The 16,687-nt window shown below is 44.2% G+C and overlaps 1 protein-coding gene across 2 annotated transcripts in view; it reads right to left on the bottom strand.

Annotated features, from left to right (window-relative positions):
* DAPP1 (dual adaptor of phosphotyrosine and 3-phosphoinositides 1) overlaps positions 1 to 16,687 on the bottom strand; it is a gene marked incomplete at its 5' end in the record, with an annotated part of 46,954 nt that overhangs the window by 12,380 nt on the left and 17,887 nt on the right. For both annotated transcript variants that reach the window (XM_080915583.1, XM_080915582.1), the window contains one exon: positions 6,738 to 6,868. In XM_080915583.1, coding sequence (XP_080771709.1) covers positions 6,738 to 6,868 — 131 coding nt within the window. The remainder of the gene's footprint in view (positions 1 to 6,737; positions 6,869 to 16,687) is intronic.

The following is a 16,687-nucleotide window of genomic DNA, read 5'->3' on the forward strand; positions in this document are numbered from 1 at the left end:
GGGGACTCAGTGTGGTGGGTGTTTACCTAGTCTACTGCAACATTTAAAGCTGGTGGGAACTTGAAACCGTTTAACAAATGAATTGATCAAATTTACTCTTACTTCTGGAACCTAATGCCTTGGTGTTTACAATGGATAAACAATAATTTCCTTAAATGAAGTTGACAAAGGATGTGAAGTAATTTTATGTAAGCTCCTGCATTTGGAGGAAATGGGGCCACTTTCGTTTTTTACTTCAACCAAGTCCTTCTGTAAGTATGATGTCATGATCTTCCTCCACAGGCAGGCACCCATTTCTCAAAAGAGAAGACAGAAGTATGGATACTTCGGAGCTCAAAGCGGGAGACAGGGGTGCCTGCATTGCGTGAGCGGGGCACAGGAAAGCCAATCTTGGTGAGAGGACTCTGTTTTCTCAACCAGGTCAGTCCAGGATTCATGAGTAAAGTAAACTGAGACCCGGTCCTGGACTTCCTAGAAAACTTTTACTGCTTTGGTTGGTATCTTTACATAATAAAGCTCATAGGCTTCTTGTTACATACTGTGCATTCCTTGTTGGCCAAGCACTAGCCACTGTTTAAAACTCCCTCCTGTGTTACAGTGTCCACATACTTAGTCAGGTAAACTTCCTGATACATGGAGGAAGCAAACAAAAAGTGTTATGATTTCCATAGTTTGGTCTAAAGAGTCTTAGTCCTAGCTGAGACCAAAGCTACAAATTTGGCATTGGGTGACTCTTACAACTGACCAAAGATAGACATAGGATAAATATAGCAGATAGTAGTTTCACGGATCATGAATCTCTAGAAGTCTAGCAGAGGTTGATAAGGGGGGTGGACATGGCTTCCACCACTAACCAAGAAACTGCCTGCCACTGATACCTGCTGGCCAAAAAAATTAATTCTCTTTAATGAAGTCTTTCTGGCGATATTGACCATGGTTCAGGGTAGACCTAATGCCCAGAAGTAGTTGTCCGGCACAATCAAACTCACTGATGTTTTTGTAGACATTTTGTCTTTTAGGAGACTTTTTTTTTTTGTCTTACTAGTTTTTTGCTTATATATTTTGGTTTTAATTTTTGCGTTTTTGTGGTATATTTCTTGGTTTTCATAAAGAGAGAAAGAAGGGGCATGGGTCGGGTGGGCCGGGAGATGGGAGGATCTGGGTGGAGTTGGGGAGGGAGAAGTGTGATCAGAATATAATGTATTTTTTTTCCTTAAAAAAGAAGAAGAGGAGAATATGAAGTTAAAGAGTTGCGGTGGTTTTGTGATGGGAAGACAGCTAAGAACGGGGAAAGAGGAAGTTACAAAGGGAACTGGCAGGCTGGAAAACAAGAACGGAGCAGAGGTAGATCTTGATCTGATCTCTGGTCTCATCTGTCTCTGAAAATATACCGATCACCTTACTTTCCTAGATTTCTCTAGCTTTAAAATCTGATGCCAACTCTTTAACCAGCCCAGGTTGACGTGCACCAGGCTGAGCTGGACTTAAAGCTTCCAAAGACTCTCCTGTCTGCCTGTCCTCTTCTCACAGGGAACAAGGACATGGATGCTGCCCAGTCCTGGTTTTCACGTGGGTTATGAGATCTCAACTCTGGTCCTCAGGCTGCACGATTGTGCTTTACCCACGGATTCCTAACCCCAAGCCTTTCTTCCTCTTTTATTGACACAGCATCTTGCTACATAGCCTTGGTTAGCCTCAACTTTAGCCTTTCAGGTGTTGGGATTTCCAGACTGCACCATCACACCCACTACGGCACATATAAGAAAGCCTTCTTTGTCATAGAATAGGAAAAAAATCACTCTGGGGATAGGACAGTCCCATCCGTTTTAATATGATGGATAACTGTAAGCGGCTGCTTTTTTTTTTTTAACTGTAAAATGGCTTCTTGGTATTTTATTTGGGCATTGCTGTGTTTATCATCTGCCAATTGAGATTCCTCTTACTAGTAGTATTTTAGCATGCCAGGAAGAGACAACACATGGAAGAACCTTGAGGATGGGAAGGGGAGGAACCGGCAGGCTGTGGCTCACAGAATGCATAGGAATGAACCCTGAGATAAGCCTCATCCCATAATGCTCAGACTAAAGGGGAGTAGGGTCCTGTTGTCAAGAGGAAAGAGTACTTTCTCCCTGTGGGTGCCAGCCACCTAAAGGACCAAAGCTAGAACAATTAGCACCTCAGGTTTCCTGGTGAAGCTGGAGAAGGCTTTTTCTCTCATGGACAGTTGAAATGCAAAGGAAACCATTTCTCTACATTTTAAGCACCCTGTCAAAGAAAAACTGCTTAAGCAGCAACTAGGTAAACTCATCTCTCACCTAATCTATGATGAGCCTGTTTGGCTATTTTTTTTTTTTCAACTTTATTATTTTTTTTAAAAAAGAGATACATGTACAGATTTTTAAAAGAATTTTGGCATAAAACTATATGAAAATATTTTTGTCAGTACTTGATTCTTTTAGAAGTTTGATAGTATGCATTGAAATCTTACTAGTTACCATAAGCATAAAGTATATGTAGAACAGAATGTAACATGGAAACAGTCAAAGTTTTCTTGGTGTGTATAGATTAAACATAATGATTTCTGAATTCCAAAAATTGCCACAAGGCTATATTCTTAGCTCTTAAATTATTAATTATTTAAGGTCTAGGTGTACCACACTATGAGAGGGTGCTATATGTTTTTTTTTTTTTTTTTTTTTTTTAGTTACATATGGCCTATGAGTTGTTGTTTTTGGGGTATTCAGAGCTTTCTGGGGCTAATATCCAATTATCAGTGACTGCATATTATGTCTATTCTTTTGTGCTTGGGTTACCTCACTCAGGATGATATTCTCTAGATGCATATATTTTCCTAGGAATTGCATAAAGTCATTGTTTCTAATAGCTCAGTAGTACTCCATTTGTAAATATGCCACAGTTTTTGTATTCATTCATCGACTGAAGGACATCTGGGTTCTTTCCAGCTTCTGGCTATTATAAATAGGGCTGCTATGAACATTGTGGTGCATGTGTCCTTATTGTATGTTGGAGCATCTCTGGGGTATATGCCCAGAAGTACTTCAGGTAGGACTATGTCCAAATATCTGAGGAACTGCCAGACTGATTTCCAGAGTGAATGTACCAGCTTACAACCACACCAACAGTGGAGGAGTGTTCCTCTTTCTCTGTATCCTCACCAGCATCTGCTGTCATCTGGGTTTTTGATCTTAGCCATTCTGACTGGTGTGAGGTGGAATCTCAGGGTTGTTTTGATTTGCATTTCCCTGATGACTAGGTATGTGGAGCACTTCCTTAGATGCTTCTCAGCCATTCGATATTCCTCAATTGGGAATTTTTTGTTTAGCTCTGTACCCCATTTTTTAATAGGATTGCTTGATTCTCTGGCGTCTTAACTTCTTGAGTTCTTTGTATATATCGAATATTAGACCTTTATCAGATGTGGGGTTGTGTACTGGCTGGTTTTGTGTCAACTTGACACAAGCTGGAGTTATCACAGAGAAAGGAGCCTCAGCTGAGAAAATGCCTCCATGAGATCCAGCTGTATGGCATTTTCTCAACTAGTGATCAAGGGGCAAGGGCTCAGCTCATTGTGGGTGGAGCCATCCCTGGGCTGGTAGACCTGGGTTCTATAAGAAAGCAGGCTGAGCAAGCCATGGGGAAGCAAGCCAGTAAGCAACATCCCTCCATGGCCTCTGCATCAGCTCCTGCTTCCTGACCTGCTTGAGTTCCAGTCCTGACTTCCTCTGGTGATGAACAGCGATATGGAGGTGTAAGCTGAATAAACCCTTTCCTCCCCAACTTGCTTCTTGGTCATAATGTTTGTGCAGGAATAGAAACCCTGACTAAGGCAAATTGGTACCAGGGACTGGGGTATTGCTGTGATAGGTCTGACCATGCTTTTGCTTGGAAGAATGTGGATTTGGGGACTTTGGATTTGGAAAGCAGTGGAAGGCTTTAAATGGGGCTTAATGGGCTATCCTAGTAAGAATATGGAAGACTTTATTACTGAGAGTGATTTGAAATGTGCTGACTTGGATCAAGCAGTTTCAGTGGAAATTTCAGTATGTGGCCAACAGACTGGTTTTGTTGTATTTTAGTGAAGAACATGGCTGCTTTTTGCCCTTGTCTGAAGAGTCTGCCTGAGTTTAAAATGACGAGATTTAGATTAATTGCTTTGAAAAAGGAAGTCTCAAAACAGCCTGGTGTAAATTCTGTTGTGTGATTATTAAAGTTCACCCTTATAAAGAACATTTTAATGAAAAGGAGCAAGTTGAGAAAGGAAAGATACAAAATATATGGTTTGAGTATTAAAGGGACACCAAGAAGTAAAATGGAGCTAAATCCTGCACTCAAGAATTTCAAATTGAATTAAGGGACCCTGGGGCAAAACCCCACCCAGCTAAATTAGCTCCAGGCAATTTAGTACAAACCTTTAATCCCAGGAGGCAAAATTAAGCAGATCTCTGAGTTTGAGGCCAGACTAGAATAGAGCAAATTCTAGGTGAAGAAAGCTTAAATCCAGATGTGGTGGTACACACCTTTAATCCCAGGAGACTGGCATACAGATCTTTAAATTCAAGTTCAATCTACCGAGAAAGATCCAGGACAGACAAGTTTAGGTAGTGAAGGAGTTAGAAAAGAGGAATCTAGTGATACTGTAATAGAACAAGGGAAGCATGGTCTAGTTCCTGCAAGCAGCAGAACTTGGCAGTTTCAGCCATGTGGCTCTGGCCTTATATTTAAGAGGAGAAGGAGACTACTGGGACAATTGATGCTAATTAGCTGGAGCTAAGAAATTAGTGGTGATTAAGAAGAGACCAGCATCACTGAGGTGAAATCTTCTGGGAAGTATTTTCTGAAAGGACAAAAACTGTGTTCCAGAGATAGCCAAGGTTGTGCCTCATGCTGCAGCTGTACTTGGAAATGAGAAAGAATCACCCAGGTGGCACTGGTTTTGAAGGCATGAAGTCCTCATGAAGAACAGCTGAGGATTGCGACTGTGAGAGGCCATGGAAGGCCATTGGTGAAAGTGCAGCCTCAGTTGTAGTTGACAATCCAGGATTGAAGGGGTCATGCAAAGGATTTGAAACTTGACACCATGAAGGGAGCCTATGAAAGGCTATTGGTGAATTCTAGTTGCAACGGAAAACCACCCCAGTATATAAGAGATGCCAGTACCATGGGATGATCACCAAGAGCAACAGCAAAGGTGTAGTGGGTCAACCTGAGCTTGAAGTTCTACAGAGGGCAGAGCTGGACAAGTGAAGCCAGCCCTTGGAGGAGCCCAAAAGATCATGTGTGGATCCCAGACATTGAAACAAGAAGCTGTAACATTGAAATTGCCTTGGAGACCCAAAGATGTTAAAGATGCCAGAGCGGCGGGATATGTACGAAGGAAAGCTGCTAACAGGGAGTGGAACCAGCCCAGGAGAAAGAAGTTTGTTCCCATCAACAAAGATGAAAAGGAGTTTGAGATCTGAAGACTGCTTTGACATCAGGCATGGAGATGGCAGAATTTGGAGTTTGCTCAGCTGGTTGCCTGACTGAATTCAAGGATTACTGTTAAGTGATTGGATGGATCTCAGAAGAGACTTTGAACTTTGGATCTTTAACATTGTTGATACTGCTACAGACCATGGGGATTTTGGAAGTTGGACTAAATGTACTTTTTATTATGCTATATTTAGGTATGGCCCCCATAGGCTTATGTGTTTGAACAAGACTATGGGGACCAGGGAGTGGAATGTGATGGTTTGCATATGCTTGGCCCAGGGAGTGGCACTAGTAGAAGGTGTGGCCTTGTTGGAGGAAGTGTGTCACTCTGGGGATGGGCTTGAAGACACTCCTCCTAGCTACCTGAGGATGCTCAGTCTGTTCCTGGCTTTCTTTGGATGAAAATTCAGAACTCTCAGCTCCTCCTGCACCATATCTGCCTGGATTCTGCCATGCTTCTGCCTTGATACTGAACTAAATCTCTGAACCTGTAAGCCAGCCTCAATTAAATGTTTTTATTTATAAGACTTGCCTTGGACATGGTGTCTGTTCACAGCAATAGAACCCTAACTAAGACAGGTTGGTAAAGATCTTTTTCCAATCTGTTCTGTTTGGCTATTTAAAGAGAGAAATTTCAGTGACATTTTCTAAGTTTCTGGAATCCTATCACTAAGGTCTCTCTCTGTCCCTATCTCTGTCTCTCTGTCTCTCTCTGTCTCTCTGTCTCTTTCTCTCTCTCTCTCTCTGTCTCTCTCTCGTGTGTGTGTGTGTGTGTGTGTGTGTGTGTGTGTGTGTGCATGCACATGCACGCATGTGTGTTCTACTGGTGATAAAACAGTTTCACAATACCAGGCAAGCACTGTAACTCTGAGCTACACTCGTCCAAAGCATCTATGGGTTTTTTGTTTATTTGTTGTTAATTTTCCTTGGACCAGATGAATTGAAGTATAGCCTTCAAATATACCAAATTCCAAGTTTTATATCCCCTCTAGGATGTACTGTTTTGTTGTTTGCTTGCTTGCTTTTTAAGACAGGGTGCTACAAGAAAGCTCTGGCTGACATGGAGCTTTCTTTTTAACCCAAGGTTGAACTCATATAAACTCTCAAGTCTCAGACTCCCAAGTGCTGGGATTATGAGTGTGTGCCACTAAGTTGGCTCCAAACTAGAACTTTTGTGTGAGCCAATGGACTTCAGTTCTTGCTGCATCCAGTGGCATTCAGTGAAGAACTCGGTAGGCACTTACGGAAGGCGCAGTAGGTACGAGGTCGTCCTCTGTTCTTCCTGTCTGCATTGCCGTGTGAACCCGGACTGACTCATAAATGGAAGGTTCTTCCACTTGCCTTGGATAGGGATGCTTCAGAACAATCAGAGTCCCTGAATGAAAACAGAAGTATAGATACAAACATACATATACATATAGTCCAATATGATGCCTGAGAGAAGATACAAGGAGTCTGGCTGGCTTGTAAAGTCTATTAAGTGTGTGCAGTGTGTGTGTGTGTGTGTGTGTGTGTGTGTGTGACATATGTCAAGTTCAGAAGACAACTTTTAGGGTCAGTTCTTTCCTTCTACCATGAGACTTCAGCATCAAACCCCGGTCATCAGGCTTGTGAAGCAAGTATACTTCCAGTCTGAACCTTCTCATCACAGCCTGGTTGTTATATACGTGTGCTTACGCATCTCCTCGGCATTCCAAGAGGGCCAACTTTACACAAGCCATAGGATTTGGATGCAGAGATGTACAGCATGAGTTATCTGAGCGATCAGTATAGTCGCTCGAATGAGCGAGGCGATTGAGACCCATAGAGCGGAGTGGACGGCGTGGGATATTCAGAACGGCTTACACAAGAAGCTTGACGGCTGAGCTGGACCTTGGGCCATAACTTGCAAGCGGACTCTCATAAAGCTGTGAGAAGAAAAGACTCTCAGAAAGCTGAGACCACGGGCATGGGGAGGGTCTCTGCTGCTCTCCTTCCTGCTTAGAGGCTTTGGAACAAACATAACATAACATCAGCAGACTCAAAACCATGGTCTCCTATCACCCCAAAGAGGCCTCCGACTGACCTGGGTGAGCAAGGCAGGAGCAGTGGGAAGCTCACTGGCAATTGCTTCCACTTCCACACAGAAAAAGAGGCCAGGCAGAAAGGGGGTTCAGCCCAGATAAGTAGGTCCTGTGAACATCATTCAGAGGCTTGGGGAACCTGACTCCGAATTCTGATATTTCTCATTCTGTAAACTTCCCCCAACCGACCAGTCAACCAGAAACTAGAAACCTGGACTAGAAGAAAGCCGAACTCTTTGTTTTCCCTCTGTTGCTATGGCTTCTTGCTAATTTTCTTGGGGGGAGGGGGAGCTGTTAAAGATCACCAGAAGCACTAAGACAATACATTTTAGGTGTAAGACGTATCATGAACAAATCAATAAAGAATACAAGACGGAAGATGAAGAGGACAGTGACATGGACGGCCATCTTTGAAAAGATGAGTTGAAACACCATATAGAAAATCAGACACCAAATTGGGGCAAAAGAGGGGCCATCATTGACGGAAAAAACACCTCCTTGGTGGGGCCAAAGCACTGACTGTTACTGATAGTTACCCTCTAAAATCCCACATAGTGCTATACGCACATGAATGACCGTCAAATCAGATAATGGGCCAGTACAGTAGGGCAGGAAGAAGATTTGTTTAGAAAAAATTTAAGATGGTCTCTCTGATTCTGCCTCAGGGAAGAAGAGGATCCAGGCTCTCTCTGTATTCCTCAAATTCACATCAGTGGCACCGGGCTCATGGTGACAAATGGCTTGACAGTTACCAGAGGGCACAGTCTGCTCTTGCACGCTGCCTGTGATCTCTTTTTCTATCACTTTTGACCCTTCCTGGGAATCCGTCAGTCATGTGTAGAGCAGGAGTCAGATTGAAAGCTGGGGCATCTGAATCAAGAGGAGCCTTTGAGCTGCTCAGAGGCCAGGTGAACACTGCTCTGCAGAGGCTGCGTGAGATCAGGCTTAGGGTCATTTCAAGATGTGTTCTACCCCCCCAGAACTACCCCACTGACATACCAGGCAGTCTCTCTAGCATTGTGGAAAGATCCCTGGACCCACCAGCAATGACCACTCTGGATTACCTCTCTCCCGCCCCTCTGCATAAGCTGACTAATAAAGCCCTTCTGTGTTGTTTTTCCCCTAACTAGTGCAAGGAGCAAAACTTCCTTTCACAAGGCTGAGCTGTGCACCAGATAAAGGCTATTTGTAGAAAGATTACAAAACAGTAGATAGTAATCTTTGATAACGAACTTTTGAAAGGCCTTAAATGAAAACCCAATGACTGAATTTTTGGGAACTTGAAATTTTTTTTTTTTAAAGGATTTTATTTGTGTGCATGCTGCTGTCTGCTGAGGCCAGAAAGTGTGTCAGATTCCCTGGAGTGGGAAGTGCATGTAGCCCAGCTGTTTGAAGTGGGTGCTTGGAAGAAAACTCTGGTTTGCAGCGAGGAGAGCATGCACTTCTAACTGCTGGGCCATCTCTCCAGCCCCGCACTTCAAACCTTCACATTATATCCCTCCCTTTCCCTCCTCCTGCCGTGCATGCACTCGTGAGTGCGTGTGTGCGTGTGGGCGTGCGTGAGTTCACCTCACTTATTTCCTTCTCTGGAAAGAAGGCTCAGCAATGCTATTTCCTGACTTCCCAAGCATTGCTGGAGAGGGGTTGCTCAGGCTGCCTGAGGAGATGGCGTGATGACTGGGCTGGTTCCCTCCGCTCTCTGGTTCAGCTTGCCGCACGTCCTGGGTGAACATACTCCAGCGTTCCCTCTTCTCCACGCACTCCAGCGTTTTTAAGTTTAGCCAGCTAGAGAAGCACTGGCTTCTAGACTCCACCCGAAGCCCAAGACTAAGCCTTCGCTTTACAGGAAAGGAAATCTGGGTTGGCGAATTTAGACAAAAGAACCACAGGACTTGGTTGCAAGAGTCAGATAAAAGGCCGAGGGGGCATGGGGGTGGAGGGTGGGAGTGGAGAATTCGAGGGTGGGTGTGGGCGGGGACAGAGGGGAAAGAAGATCAGAAACCTTGCCCTGGCCACTCAGTTCCAAGTTTCACTTCCGTTTCTGAGCGTCATGAAGGCTGCTTCCTGCCACTGACAGAAGCAGACATGAGCCCGGCTTCTGACGTTTCAGATGACCAGAGCTGGACCAAAATAGGCGTTCTAATTTAACAAACTGGTTGGTACCATAGAGTTTATGTGACAAATAACATCTATATAATTCCACCCACAACACCAGGATGATGAAACTTAAACAAATGGCGGGGATGGCTTCAGGCCTCAGGTGTTGTGTTGGGTTAGGAAACAGAATGTAGTTTGCCACACACATAGCTCCTAATGGGAAATTTTAATTTTTATCCTATGCACTAAAGTTAACTTGTGAGGTCTCTCAGATGGACCATAAAGTGTTCCTGATTGTTTTTGAGGAGCCTGGACCGATGACTCAGCAGTTACGAGCATTTGCTGCTCTTGCAAAGGATCTGGTTTCTGTTTCCAGTGTCCTCAGCATGGCTCATAACCACCGGTAACTCCAGTTCTAGGGGATCTAATGCTCTCTCCTGATGTCTGTAGGCATGAGGCATACACATTGTACAGGATACATGCAGGCAAAACACTCATATACATGAAAATAAATCACTTTTTTAAAAGGATGATATTTTATTCACCCCTCTATTTTATCTATTTTAGCAGGTTAACAGTAGCCATCTGGTAGTTTGTTCTCAAGTTTGTTAAGTGAGTGAGAAAATATTCATCCATGTTTTATTTATACTGCCCCAGGGTTCAGAAAAAGGTTTTTACAATTGTCAGTGTGTGATCCTCTGGCCCCTGCCACTGGAAGGTGGCTTTCTAGGGCTTGGGGTTCTTAACAAATAGTCCAGTTCTTTTTCTTGTCTACCGCGGTGCTTGCCTGACATACTTAACCAACATTCATGTGCAACATGTATATATATATATATCATGTCTAGCCTCCCACAGTCAAAAACACTAAGAAAAGGGAAGTAGACCAGTTAGCCAGGGCAGAAAATTCTGTTCAAATGTCAAGCCAAGCTACGCCACTTATTTTGGAGTGGTCCCCTGATTCTACACACATGAGTACAATAGGGTTTAAAGTATGAGACATCATGAACATCCGACGGACACATCTGTCACTAAACATTTCATGGTATACCAAAGAACTTACAGCTCCTGCCTTGAATCTGATAGAATCAATTACCACCACGGGGTTGAGTAAATGAGTCATACTGGTGATCACTTCGGCTGAGAATCACCGAGTCTTTCTTATCTGAAGTCTTTCTCTCTTCACAAGGAGGCACAAAGGTGTGAACTGTTACCTGCCACAAGCTCAATTTTAGGCGACGATGAAACCAAAGCTCAAAGAGGTAACGGCGTGCCCGCAGAGGGCACAGGGTTGGCAATGGGCAGGCACTAGAGTGGAATCGAGACCTCGTAGGTCTGCTCATCACAACACGATATTCTCAGCCTCCGGAGTCAGTACCTCGGGAATCTCTGCTGCAGGCAAGTGGCTCTCTACCATGGGCGGAGGTTCGCACATGCGTAAATCAAGGTTTGAAGGATTCGTGTGGAGTCAGCCTCAGGAATGGGGATGTACAAATTTGCTTCTTTTCTCATCAGGCCTGTTTACTCATTTCTAAAGAGGAAATTAAGTGGTCCTGTGATGCCTTCCATTTCTACCTGCCTGAAAAGTAACTCACAGGCCCCAAAGTGGTAGGAAGATGGGGAAGAAAGCGTCATCACCAAAGCTGGTCCTGTTCCTGTAACTAAGCCATTCCTCTGATGGACTTAGTACCCAGCCCTGTCTCATGTCAGCTTCCCGTTCCCCTCTCCCGAGCTTTCTCCCACAGATAATTTTTATTTATCTTATTTATTTACACAAAGCAGTTTGATTTCCATTCTTGGGAACTAAGCGGCAGGCCTACTATTCTAGGATGCTTTCTGGATAGCTTCTTTAATGGTTTAAGCTCTTTCCTCTAGTATGAGGCTTTGAGATGGAGTCCACGAGAAGGCACAGATGAATACAGGAGCTTGCTGCCGAACCTGACGACCTGAATTTCATACCTGGGCCCCATGTGGTGGAAAGAGAGAACCGACTCCAGAAAGTTCTTCCCCGACTTTCCTACACGCATTGAGGCACACATTAACACATAAATAAATAAACAAATGCAATAAAAATATTCAAACGCCGCTCAGATGCCATTTGACCTAAATACTATGAGAACACCCAAAGGCAGAAGTTGAAGGGGATCCACTTTCTTTATACTGATAGGTCTACACCACACAGCAAGCGCGGAAAGTACCTGTTTCTCATGATGCTTAGCCTGGGTCCACTCCAGTATTAGCACTGAGGTTTACTAGATGCACTTACTAGCCTTAGGGGAAGTAATGTAAAACCTCCTTTCTTATTTCCTTGTCTGAAAATGAGGTCACTGCATGTATTCTCACGGGCAGCTGGGGGAGATTAAATAATTCCTGTGAAAATCTCTGAGCTAAGGCCTGGAACCTGCTAAACACTCCTCAGTGTGGGTCCACACCTCCCTCACCTTTTTCATTTGCAAACACACCTCCCCTACTCTCTGAGACACAGCAGTGTCTGACCCGTGTGAATAGAAGAAGGGGCTGCTGGCTGGATTTGGCAAAATTCCAAGTTGCCCATTCCGTCACCTCCAGAAACACCATGGGCAGTTCTTAAGCTCTTAACTTCATTAGCTTAAAGCACTACTCCAGGAAGCTAGCTGGTGCTGAAAAATGCATAATATGAGCTGTCACTTTTACCCAAGGCCCAGGCAATCCCACATCAAAGCAAAAAACAGAAGTGGAAATTTGACATTCTCGAAAGAACCGCATTGGGTCTCCAACACGGCACCAATTTTTCTAAAGGGAAGCTTCAAACAGAGCACCTGACCCGCAGCATTGCGCATGTTTTCCTGTGTGGATTGGGTGATTAAAGTTACCTTGAACTATTAAAACAAAGCAAAAGAACACCCCAAAACTGTACATGGCAGTTTTCACTGGACGCTATTACCGTATGAACAAAGGGTGTTTTGTTTTAACAATACTTGGATGCCTAAGTCAAGATCTAAATGCTGTCTACATCTTCGTGACCGTGTAAAGGAAACCTTGCTAATTAGAGGACGAATCAGTCTAAGTTAACCATACTAAAAACGTTCCTCAAACATCCAGATCTATGAAGTATATACTCTTTAGCTACCACCATGACAAATGGAAGGAGGATTCTGGATTTAATCATCACATAGATACAGAACCCAGGGGCATAAGTTTATGTTGTGCTTGTACCAATTTTACTGGTTAGAACTGTCAGGAGGGCCTGGGTACTGTACAGACTACAGTCCAATGCTCACTCCCTCCTGGCGTGTTAAGGAACTGATTAGCATTATTCTTTCAAGGTCTGGGACATATCAGGGCACAATGCTCTCAGGAATCCTCTCCTCATGGGGTTTATGCTGATGTGCACAATAAGATAATTTTAAGATGTGATCATTAAACATTATACAGCTATCGAATGTGCTGGAGGAAAAGTAAGTCAGTCCACTGCAGAGCTCTGCTGTGGTTCCTGGGGAATGGTAAAGTTTTGAGGATTAGAAATATCTTTAGAGTGTCTGTGGGTAGTAGACAAAGACCTCAGAGTGAACACGAACTTTAATGGAGACCAGGGGAAGAGAGCATTCTACGGTCTACGGAGTTGGAAGGAGGTTAGGTGGGATGGAGGAAACCTCTGTCATTCAGACTAAAAATCATAAACTGAGCGTTTAAGCAGAGACTGAGAATAAAGGAGAAAGACAGGCATCTCAATGTGCCCCTTTAGATCAACATGTCGTCTTTAAGACAAACATGTTCCTGTGACCTATAGCCGAGCATTCTGGTGTCATTTCTGGTGTCATGCTACTGACGCTGTCATTGTGGAGCACAAATGTGAGGTTTGTGTCACTTTATGTGGGTCATCCCGTTGCCCTAGAAGCAGTCGCATTCCCACCCGCGGGTCATCCCCTTTAGGCACTGCAGGCCAAAGCTAAGCCGAGGACTGAAAAGCAGGTATGATCTAAAATGTGGAATTTTATTTCTGACTTTGGAAGACCTAGGGAAGAGCGGTTCTGGCAGGGCCTTCTCAGTTACTGTGTGAACAAGTAGTTTTCCGTGCTCTTCTTCAAACTGTAAGAAATTTCGCTTGGAGGTTTTCTGATCTGTCAGAGGTAACATCGGGTACTAACATCCATTTTGTTTTTGGGAGTGGATCACAGGCGTGAACTACCATGTGTGCCCACCAGGAGCCAATGCATAGGTGAACAAGAAGTGGGCTGTTTTTACAAGGTGGCATCTTGCTTTCCATTCGCCATTCCTCATGGCCACAGCGGTGACCATTGCAGCCCCACTGGGCTTAACAGACATTGACTTCAGCACACTATCTTGTTTTCCGGAGGCCTATCACTCCCACAGTGGCAGACTGGAACACTCAAGTGTCATGAGTTTTGTTCTTTGAATAAGCTTTGCTGGCTTTGGCTTCATCTGGCGGGAACAGATAAGCAAGTAGAATTAATGTATTCTAACTTGATGGCTTGAAGTCAGCAAGTCATGTGCACACTCATCAGCTGAAACAGGCCCGGAAGCAGTGAACTGTTTATCAGATAATGGGCAGAGCAGAGGACAGGGTGACCAACTTAGTTTCCTAGAATAAATGAAGTGGGGCCTCTGTGATAGCACACAGAACATTTTAACTTTGGAGAAACTACTCTATAAACTCCAATCCTATTGCATTCATCACAAGCCTTTTCTTGGCCAGGGTCTTGAAATGTAGTCCAGGTTATCCTCGACCTCGTAGCCCAGGTCCTGTGTAGCCCAGGCTCACCTTGAATGTGAGATCCTAATGCCTCTGTGATAGAATTACAAGAACCACTATACTTGGCTATGAGATGTCGTCAGTCAGGATAATGTATTTATAAAGAGGCTGTGCATTGTTCTAAACACAGTGTATCAGTGACCCTACTGTGTGCAGGTGCTCCTACTGTGGTGCCGTTTCAGGTGAGTCTCTTGCCGGGTGACTGTTTGGTCGCAGCCTTGAAATCTGTCAGAAGGCAGCATGTGTATGCACTATTCCCTGATTTTGGGAGGGTCCAGCAGTGAGCAAAAAGAACCCGTGAAAGAGATTTAGAGATTTAAATAGTGCCTAGGAAAGAAATTTAAATGAAAGAGCCGACTTTGCTTGAAGAGAGGGTGAACAGATAACAATAGTGGTTTTGACGGCGGCAGGATTTGTAAAAGATACCCATCCGTTCATTTATTTCATTTGCCTCTTCCCCTGCACTGATAGCAAATATGAGAGGGAGACAGGAGAGGGTCAGGAGAGATGGCTCAGCGGTTAAGAGCACTGACTGCTCTCCCAGAGGTCCTGAGTTCAATTCCCAGCAACCACACGGTGGCTCACAACCATCTGTAATGGGAAGTGATGCCCTCTTCTGGTGTGTGTCTGAAGACAGATACAGTGTACTCATAATTAAAGAAGAGGAGGATGAGGAGGATGAGGAGGATGAGGAGGATGAGGAGGAGGAGGAGGAGGAGGAGGTGGAGGAGGAGGAGGAGGTGGAGGAGGAGGAGGAGGAGGAGGTGGAGGAGGAGGAGGAGGAGGAGGAGGAGGAGGAGGAGGAGGAGGACCCAGTCTTAAGACAGTCTTCTCCATTTCCATAGATCAAGAATTGATGTAGGGTTGAGCACACACAGGAAGTGAAGCTGCAGAGATTAGAGAAAGTTATGTGCTCACCCAGGTCACGGTAGCACTGGAAATGAATATTCCCACACTCGTTTGTTTGTGAGAACAAGTTAAACACTGAAGAAATTTTCAGGGCTGATTGTGAGGATCCGAAAAAAGAAAAAAAAAAAAAAAAAAAAAAGCCAGATCGACAGTTTTAGGTTCACATTGAGAATATTCTACCACAAACCTGGTCTTATGAGTATGGAGGGATGCAGCTAGTGTGTGGTTTCTGTGAGTTGCTCATCTGTGCTAGACACTGATTCACACCAGGGTCTGTCGCAGTGACGTGAGCGTCCACAGCAGAGTGATGACCTCAGCTGGCCCCACCACACTGAAGAGCAGAAAGACCCCTCCAAAGTTCACTCAGAAAAATGTTCACATTCGCGGCAGCTAGCTGCGGTACCAGCTCTCGTGATGTTTTCCCATTGTCGATACACTGGGATTGTTCATCATTTAGAGCAAATAAAGCTGGAATCCTAAACCACAAATTCAGAGGCGACCCTTTGTAGCTTACAGACAAACAAGTTAAAAAACTGAAGGGCTAGCATAGTGTGTGCTTCAGGGTGGATAGGGAATGTCCATCAAAGGTCCATGTGCCAAAGGAGTGTGACCCTCTGCCTGCTTTTATAAGGAAGGACCAGCGTGAAAGGTTAGATCACTGGTGGTGTGACCTCGAAGGGGACATTAGAATGGGACTAAGTCCCCAGCCCACCTCCATCTTGAGTTGAGCGGCTCTCAGAGCTATGTACTCCCATCATGCCGACAAGGGGGTAAAACCATGGATGCCATCAGACAAAATAAACTCCCCTTCCTGTGAGCTCATTTAGCTCAAGTATCGATGGTGGGGATACCGGTGGAATGCTGGCTGACAAGATGTGGGGTTTGCTTCCCATGGTTTTTATTATTAATCTTCCACTTTAACTACTGAAATGAGAAATTTTGAATCCATAGCAAGCTACAGGCCTAAAACTTGGTATAAACTAAGGTGACAGTTACGGACTATTATTGCTCATAAACATGTTTTCGAACCGGCATTTTTAATATGAGCGCTTGGTCGCTGTGAGAATTTCAGATGAAGCTTATGTTTGAAAATGCTTCAGATTAAGTTCTCTGGGCCTCTCTCTCTCTCTCTCTCTCTCTCTCTCTCTCTCTCTCTCTCTCTCTCTCTCTCTCTCTCTCTCAGATGTTTCTAAACCTATCAGTTTTGTGTCACAAGAATTACCTTGCGTTTTCTTTTCTTTAGTCTATGCATTATAAAATAGGACATTCTAAAGAAATTGTTTCTCTCTATTATTTATTTGTTTGTTAGTTTATTTATTTATATAAGGGCTCACTGTATAGACCTGACTGTGACTAACTATGTGGCTCAGACTGA

Source organism: Micromys minutus, assembly GCF_963924665.1.
Source record: "Micromys minutus genome assembly, chromosome: 4".
NCBI lineage: Eukaryota > Metazoa > Chordata > Mammalia > Rodentia > Muridae > Micromys > Micromys minutus.